We start from the raw sequence: 9,335 nt of genomic DNA, 5'->3' as shown, positions 1-9,335 counted from the left end.
TTTAGTGATGTAAGATTCGGACACTTCTTTACTATCTCCATCACAGTCTCGCTGTCCAGTTCATCAATCTGTCGCAAGTCAAGGCTGTACAGGTGTCTAAGCTTAGAATAAAGAGAGAACAAAAAAGCAAACTGTAAACAAAATAGTGGCAGTTGCTACATACAGTACTTGGTTTAACAATACATCCCAGTTTTGGGTTTATAGATTCGGTGAATTCATTTCCTCACTTACTCTGGTAATGTGGATAACTCCTTGAGAGGTGACAGGACAGCCCATGAATCCAACATACTGCAGTTCAGGACAGTGTTTAGCAAAGGCTTCCACTGACCTGTCTGTCACCTGAAAAGTACAAAACAAAGACAGAAAGAAAGAACAAGATGAATGACATTAACTAACAGATCAAATGATCAGTCAAAAATCCACCCACCCACACTGTATACTTGTTATACACCTATAAACACTTGCTTTTCTCCTCAGGATCACCATGTTAGGAACAATAAGACAGCGGAGAGAGAAGAAAAATAGAGGATACTTCTGTTTAATTATAGAAAAGTAAATTATCATGTCAGTCATTGTACTGCCAAGATATGAACTCCAGGATTGTACATTATTTGATATATAAATCTAGATGGGACAAAGTAATCGGGCAGCAAACCTGTGCTATATGAGTGTTTACTGCTTTGCTCACATGAGTTCAGCATATTTAAAACACAACATGGTAGTAAAAGTACTTGTACATATGCTGACATGAAAGAAAGGGGTTACAAAATGATCAGACAAATGAACTGAAATGGCTGATATTACAGTATTCTCCATATATAACAGTAACATATATAACAGTATTCTCCAAAACATACCTATTCTTACAAACAATTTTAAGAGGAACTTATATGAAATAAATATAACGTAAAGAGGAACTTTAAGCAAGGACTTAACTTCATTCCAATCCGTAGCTAATACCCCCTTTCCCATAAGAAATATTTACCATTTCTTGAATAGATCACCACGAGCACTGTATGGCTGATATTGTGGTGAACCCCTTTCCACAGTGTGATGTCATGACCAAGGTCCTGACAGTTTTCTGTCTGTGAGCCTGGTTGCATTGTGGGAAATAACAGCTTTTTCCAACTGCCAAGCAAGCAATATCTCCCTCTGTACATAGAATTCTCAGTAATGAACATTCCATATAGCTCATCTGGCAGAACTAAAGATGTCAACACCAGTGATACATTTCAGAATTTTCAGGAAAGATTTTGGGCAAACAATGACTAAATCATCTATAATCTAATAACCTATTTTAAACAATAAGCTATTGTCTTCATTATGTCATATTCACTACAGTAACATATGAATACAATTTTATTTTATTTTAAATATTCTGTTAAAAATTAATTAGTCAATGTTTTCCTGTTTTTAAATCTTTCCCTACAAGGATTTCCATCTTTACATCACTGCTTGCCACGTGTGTCACTGCAGAACGTTTATCAATAATCACAATAGACTAGCGCTCAACCAATTACAGAAATACACAATATCATAAACAAGTAGTAGTGTAGAGCGCTACCCGGCTGTGTGCAAGCTAACAATCAGAATAAAAATGGGTTTTCAAAGCGCTACATACAGTTGATAAACAAGTATATTAAAGTTCATCAGTACTGCATACAAATTGTAAGCAAACATCATGAAAGTTCATCACATGTGCAAACATCAAATTATGGCTGGATAAATAAATTAATTCCAATATTCTGGGACAGTCACTACTAGGAATCAACCCCCCCCTCCCCCTTCTTGTCCCCACTCACCGGATATAGTTGCCTGTATGGGCCCATTTAGGCGTCTGAGGTATTGGCCACCTCACAGCCACTCGATCAGATACCCATTTGACGTGATATCACACTGCGGGGCAGGTTTTTTTTTTTTTTAGCACATCTATACTGCGCAGAACCTTGTCAGGCCCAGCCTGGGACTTATACACCTACCGCTGTGCATTGGTGTTACTGCTTTGAATGTATACAATTTTAACTTTTTTGATATGTGCCAGATGGCAATTTACTGCTATATGCGAACTATGTTTTTAAGATAAACTAGATATTTGTACGCGATGCTAGCGTTTTGTCTCTTTTTGGATGATATGCTTGCTGGAAACCGGACTGTATCGGGATGTGAAGAAGCCTAATCCATGCACGTCAAATGGAAGTCTGATCGAGTGGCTGGGAGGTGGCCAATACCTCAGACGCCTAAATGGGCCCATACAGGCAACTATATCCGGGGAGTGGGGACAAAAAGGGGGGGGGGTTTGATCCCTAGTAGTGACTGTCCCAGAATATTGGAATTAATTAATTTATTCAGCCATAATTTGATGTTTGCACATGTGATGAACTTTCATGACGTTTGCTTACAATTTGTATGCAGTACTTTGATGAACTTTAATATACCGTATATACTCGCATATAAGCTGACCCGCATATAATCCGCCCCCCCAACTTTTACCTAAATAACCAGGGAAAAACGATTGACCCCCATATAAGCCGGGGGTAGGAAATGCTGGATTGGTGCAGGCCGCGTGATCCCCCAGTATAGCCAGTAAAGTGTCCAGTATAGCAAGTATAGTGCCCAGTTTAGCCAGTATAGTACCCAGTATAGCCAGTATAATGCCCAGTATAGCTAGTAAACTTCCCAGTATAGCGTCCAGTATAGCAAGTATAGTGCCCAGTTTAGCCAGTATGGTGCCCAGTATAGCATAGCTAGTAAACTGCCCAGTATAGCCAGTAAAGTGTCCAGTATAGCAAGTATAGTGCCCAGTATAGCCAGTATAATGCCCATTATAGCTAGTAAACTGCCCAGTATAGCCAGTAAAGTGTCCAGTATAGCCAGTAAAGTGTCCAGTATAGCAAGTATAGTGCCCAGTTTAGCCAGCGACGCCGTTACCAGGGGAACCGCTCTCTCCTGCCTCGTCACAGCAGCAGCACCGGGCGCGCTGCTGTGATACACGGCGAGCAGAGCGAGAGGGGCACCCGCAGTAGAGGAAGCGGCCGCCGGCTGAAGCGGTAATAGCAGCGGCGGCCGCGGAGGGAGGGAGCGAGCGGGAGGGAGGAAGCGAGCGGGCGGGGGGCGCCGCGGACCACCACCACCACAATAGAGAATCGCATACAAGCCGACCCCCCAACTTTTGACCCCCTTTTTGGGGGTCAAAAATTCGGCTTGTATGCGAGTATATACGGTACTTGTTTATCAACTGTATGTAGTGCTTTTAAACCGATTTTTATTCTGACTGCAGAATATTTTTAAGTCAGCAGAAACAATACCTTGTCTCCCAGAGTGCACTGGGAGGAAAAGGCTACATAACTAAATAGCCTAGACTAATCATCACTGGGAGGGTGGGGTTACATACCAATATACAGCAATATATAGCTATAGAAAGTGTTTCTGTTGCTAAAACCACGATAGACAAGATAAGACACAGAACATTTATATTGTGCTTTCCTCCTGGCAGACTTAACCACTTCATGACAACATGACGTATATATACATCATATGTATTTGTGGAGAGTGCTCTACCAGTTTGTTAATAAATGTGGCACATGTGGTATCATTTTCACCGTGACAAGTTGTAGAATACATTTTGGAGCTTCTTAAAGCTTGGATCCATGTCACATAAATATAGGTAGGGACAAACGCTATCAAAGCAGAAAAAGTCTATTTCAAAATTTTAAACACACTTGGGAAAGTTGTAGGAAAACTACAAGAGATATATGTGGTAACATTTTAACCATGATCGGTAGTAGAATAAAGTTTAAGAGTTTTAAAGGTTGAGGACCATGTCTAGTGTATTATTTTTAGTCACAAACTGAATCAAAAGCAATTAAATCTTTGCATATTTTGTACCAAATTAAAAATTAAAACAAAGTTACAGAATATAAAAGAAAAAAACATATTTTTACCTTAGGAACTTGGCTTTTTAAATATGTATGCCATGAGGGTATATTTTGCAAATAATGTCTTGTAATTGATAGTGTACAATGAGAAAACAAAAAACAGAAAATAGACACCTTTAGTTCCAAATACAATATTGTCACCATACATTGTACTAGGAACATAATCTAAAAGTTGTTTCAACCAGGATGGATAATCAAATAAAATGTGTGGGTTTGGGGCCGTTCACATTACAAACTCGGACGGCCATGCATGCGGAACGCAACGCATGCGAACGCACGCCATCCGCGTTTGTATGCGTTGCGTGGCTGATCCCATCACTGAAAAGTGAATGGGACAGCCACGCGTTTTTGCAAAATCTGCATGCAGCATGCGTTCCCGGACCGCACAGGTCCGGAACGCATGCAGTGTGAACATCAGACAGTGCACTCTATGCACTGTCTGATGTCGTGCGTGTCGGCCTCCCGCATGCGTTTCCAAAACGCGGCTGGAAAACGCGTGCAGTCTGAACGGGCCCTAAGCACTGTTTATTGTAAAGCTAAACTGGATGTAAATGGAGAAGTGTTTTTTTCCCCTTATTTTCCCTTTAAAATGCATAGAAAATAAGGTAATTACTAAAGAAAATTATTACCCACTAAAAGCCTAATTTGTCCTGAAAAAAACAATATATAGATCATTTAGGAGTGATAAGTAGCAATAAAGTTATTGGTGAATGAATGGGATCAGCACTGATATGTGAAAATTGCTCGTCCTGAAGTGGTTAAAGCGTCAGAGCTGCAGCCACTAGGACATGCTCCATTGGCAGAAACCGTGTTAGGGAGTCTTGCCTAAGGTCTCCTTACTGAATAGGTGCTGGCTTACTGAACAGGAAAAGTAGAGATTCAAACCCTGGTCTTCTGTGTCAGAGGTAGAGCCCTTAACCAGTACACATTCCAGGCATAATTTATTCACAATTGGGAATTCCTGTATTACTTTCTACTATATGTTGTCACAGTGTATATTTAAGTGTATCTATGTCTCTATTATTATAATTGATTTTAAAAGATTGATATAAACATTCTATGCAACACCCATGCTATGGTAACAATGACAATTTGTTTTTCTCCAAATAGAGGCCAGCCATTCCAGGGTCTTTAAACATAACACTTTTTTCTTTGGACCTCTTCATTCACATGTATGACTTTGTCAAATAGCACGAGTCAAAGAAGCTAGCTGAGGATGTTGCAGATGTTATAGCTAATAACTTATGATGGCCAAAAAATATAAAAAAAAGTATGAATTAGAAATGTAATTTCTAGTTTCCAATCTAATGAAACTTCAAGGAGTTCTCTGTTAAATACTTCTTTAAGTTAATCACTCAGTCCACAAAAGCTCAGCTACTCCACATTAGTTTCATTAGAGTTAAACTAGGCCTCACACATTTTGCAGAATCATTCCACTGCTTATCCAGCACTCATGATTATCCTACTACAATAATAGCATATGGGAGAATAGGAAAAGCCGAGGGTCATCTGACTATCACACCTGAAGCTCCAGGAGGATATGTAAACACAAGTATAAAGTGAGGCAGAATTCGTATAGTACAAAGTGCTGCAAAAACTGCATATTACACAGATCCCTGTGGTGCTCAAGTTGAAAGAAAGCCTGTTAGCTGCTTTTTGTGTAGATTCAGCCAACCTAAGAAGTATGTTGGTATTCACAATCATACATGCCAAATACCCAAGTACATATTCCTCGTCTTTTACCAATGTGATAATGACTTGTTTAGTGACTCTTCAAACAGAGGCCCCTTGTAGCCAGTAACAAGAGTGGTTAACAGGAACACATCTTCTCAAAGGAGAATTCCACAAACTGTCATTGACTGGACAGGGAACTAAAAAGAAATAATGTTTGTAATGTATTATTATCTTCAAAAGTCCATCTGTTCCTTTTTACTCCAAGTAGAGTATAGGGCATCTGTGACGGCCCTCTATTCAGATCTATTTACTATTCTCTTCATCTTCCATTCTAGGGAGCTTCTTTATATACATTCCTCTCCCTATCTAAGGGTGCCCATACATCTAGCAATGTATAGGCAGATCGACCAAGAGACGGTTCTCTCTCTGATCAAAGCGAGATCTGTTGGCTGCCCATATTCCACAGGGTGTTCCCAATCAATTAAAATATTTTGTGATTAGGCCTCAATTCACTGCTGCCCTCCAAAAGTTTTATGTGCCCCCCAGTGCCCGTGCATAAAAATACTTTACTTGTCCGCCATTGCCCTCTGCTAGTGTCCAGCTTCTTCCGCATTGGTACCACGTGGCTGCCAAACGTATAGCACCTGGGGAGCATGTGTGAAGTCACACATGTGCAAGGTGGGATGCGAATGCAGAAGCAGCTGGACATTAGCGGCCAGCAACAGCGGATAGTTGAAGTATTTTAATGCATGGGCACATTTAACATTTGAGAGGACAACAGGCAGGGGTTTCATCGCTCATCCCAATATTACACACGGTTACCACCATGAACCCGATCAACCACATCAGCCTGAGATTTCCCAGCATGTGCGATTGGTACATTCGACCAATTTCGCCCCGAAATCAGTCGAATCATCAATCGGGCATGCTTATTGTAGTTCTGATTTTCAACGGATTAGATACAAATCATCGAACTGGATGGCCAATTGACCGCAAAAATGCCACATGCATGACCACCTTTAGTGTGTGGCCTATCCAACATTATTTCCTTTTTCTTAATTGAGTAGTTGGCTAGCGTTTATCAGTTATCAGCAGGAAAACATCTGAGATCTGAGTAGCGTTAAAACCCTGTAGTCAGAATTAAGACTAATGTTTGCAAACTGGTCAGAGAGATTGTTAGAAAGTCCGCTCCAGATCCAAAGATAATACAGCCATCTGTTTAGGACAAGTTGGTTATCTTTGGTATGTCAGAGTATGGAGAAATACCTTCTAGGAAGCACGTCACAAATTTAGGTCAAGACACACATACAGGAACAGCATTTCTAAAGTGATGTTCCAAAGTGGACAAAAAGCGAGGAGGAACATGTGATTAAAAATGAATTGTAAAAACTGATGCAACTTAGGGAATGTATTTATTGAATGCATTAAGGGACTATCCTTTAAACTCTGTTCAGTGTTACGACCTGCTCATAACCCTATCTGACCTACAGTTAAAATGTCTCCATAATGTCTCAGTCTTTATCACTGAGAGTTCTTTGCCATATTTTGTTTCTAAATATAGTGTATGAGCATCATCTTGCATGGATGATAGTACACACTGAGCATGAACTTTGTGCATTAACAAAATCCATAACAGAACATTACAGACTGTCAAGACTAGTACAGCTAGCTTGTAATCACCACACAATGGTTTAATCAATAGAACAGAACAGTTACATAGCGTCCCCACATTCATTCTAAAGACAAGAGGACATAAGTAATACATTGCTCCCTGTCTACAGTGCACGTGTCAGTGACATCCATGTATAAATAGAACAGACATAAGCTATACCACATCACTTTACATTAATAATAAGAAGACATTTTAAAGCTTAACTCCATGAGAACCAGCCAGTTTAGAAGACACATGGATTTGATGTGGTGAACTTTGGTTGCCATTTATTTAGTAACTATCTTTTTTGCCATTTTATGCCTAATTGGATTGTCACTGTCAAACTGCAATTGTGAAATTTGCTTAATTTAGTAAAAAATTGCTTATTCAGTATTACTGTCTGGAATGTGCTGGTGTTCACATAGAAATACATAACTCCATGAGAACAATGTGGCAAACAATGTATTCACTGATGTTTAGTAACAATCTCCCATCAAAGCCTGCGCAGTAGAACGGGACGACAGCGATCGGCTATTTACGCCTATCTCCGAGCGGAGAGCCGACACTGCGCCTGCGCTGGAGCCGGGAAGGTAAATATTGACATCCCCGCTGTTCTGGGAGCTTTTTCTTCTCCGCCGTGGGACCGAAGAGGATGGGGGAAGCCTCAATAGGATCCGGAGGCTTCCCCTACCTGAGGTGAGTACCCTCCAGGGGAGGTTTTTCTCATTAAAGGTTTTCTTTAAGGGCCCTTTTCCATTATATGCGTTGTGATGCGGCTACATAGCGGGTGTCCTGTAACCAATGCATGGCAATTGAACAGTTTCCACTGCGTGCATTCCGTGCGGAGCGATCCGAGAAATCTGCAGCATGCTGAAGATTCTCGCATGGCGTCATCCGCACACAGCCGCCCCCTCCATACACTTCTGCATTGGGAGCTGCGCAAGTGACGCAAGCGGAAGTGATGCGATGTGGCGAGGTAGCTGCATTGGCATCACTTTATTAATGGAAAAGGGCCCTAAGGGGGGGGGGGGGGGGGTAATATTTTGTGAAGCATAGGTAATAAACATTAACATTTTGTAAGACAGAATGGGATCAAAGGGAAACTTTTGAAACCCTAAATGGATCAGGAGGAAACCTAATGTAAGAGGGATAAGGACGTTGACATTTTACTTATTTTTAAACAATGCAAGTTGTCTGGCTGTCTTGCTGATCTGGCCACTAATACTTTATGCCACAGACCCTGAAAAAACATGCAGATCTGAACAAACATGCCAGTCTAGCACCCGATTTTTTGGCTGGAAGGGTCAGAGTATCAATATGCTGGTTCGGCGGTGGAGCCAAGCACAACAAAAGATGGACCTGACAAAGGAAGGGGCCTGGCACAAAAAATAGTCGAGGCAAGTGAGTGCGGCCCGGCACTAGATGATGCAACATGCTGGTTTCAGGTGTGAGATTCAGGTCTTTATTTAATTTCCTTTTTCTCCTGGGAGATAATTTTTCATCCTCTGTTACAATATTGTTTCATCTATTGAAAAAGTACCAAAAAGTAGGTGAAAAAGAACAGTCAAAATTATATATCACTTTTCTTGAGAGTGCTAGGGGGCGGAACTAGCCAAATTGAACACAATTTTTGCTGATTGCCTTAGGTACACTATGCCTGTGACATTTGGTCAAATAAAAAATTTCCATGGGAAATAACCCTTATACCGTGTGCAGTTAGCACAGTGACAGCTGTTACTGCTGCTGGCACAATGGCAGCTGCTAATCAGTGGCTGCTACTGCTACAGTGGTGGCTGATAACCTACAGACGGACAAAGGGGAAGGCAAGGCGTCAACACAAGGTGGTCCCTGCATGCGGCACCAAACCTACGGTCTCCGGGCCGCACTGAAATAACATCTGTAGACAGCTTTGGCAGCCACCAGAAAAGGTTTGGCAGGCATCATTTCCTCTGCAGGCCAGACTTTGGACATGCCTGCTTTAGACAAATGTCTCAGAAATCTTGAATTGGAAGGTCAAATAGGAATTATTACAAGACAATGATAAAGTGATATAAAATCATCATCATCAAAGGATC

The 9,335-nt window shown here is 41.0% G+C and overlaps 1 protein-coding gene across 1 annotated transcript in view; it reads right to left on the bottom strand.

Annotated features, from left to right (window-relative positions):
- Positions 1 to 9,335, bottom strand: part of FBXL17 (F-box and leucine rich repeat protein 17) — a 763,959-nt gene that overhangs the window by 542,292 nt on the left and 212,332 nt on the right. The window contains exons 5-6 of the mRNA XM_068247434.1: positions 232 to 339; positions 6 to 101 (exon numbers count right to left, since the gene is read on the bottom strand). Coding sequence (XP_068103535.1) covers positions 6 to 101; positions 232 to 339 — 204 coding nt within the window. The remainder of the gene's footprint in view (positions 1 to 5; positions 102 to 231; positions 340 to 9,335) is intronic.

This window comes from Hyperolius riggenbachi, chromosome 1 (assembly GCF_040937935.1).
Source record: "Hyperolius riggenbachi isolate aHypRig1 chromosome 1, aHypRig1.pri, whole genome shotgun sequence".
NCBI classification, from domain to species: Eukaryota; Metazoa; Chordata; class Amphibia; order Anura; family Hyperoliidae; genus Hyperolius; species Hyperolius riggenbachi.
Note: the sequence above shows the minus strand (reverse complement) of the source record. Positions and strands in the feature narration are given on the sequence as shown.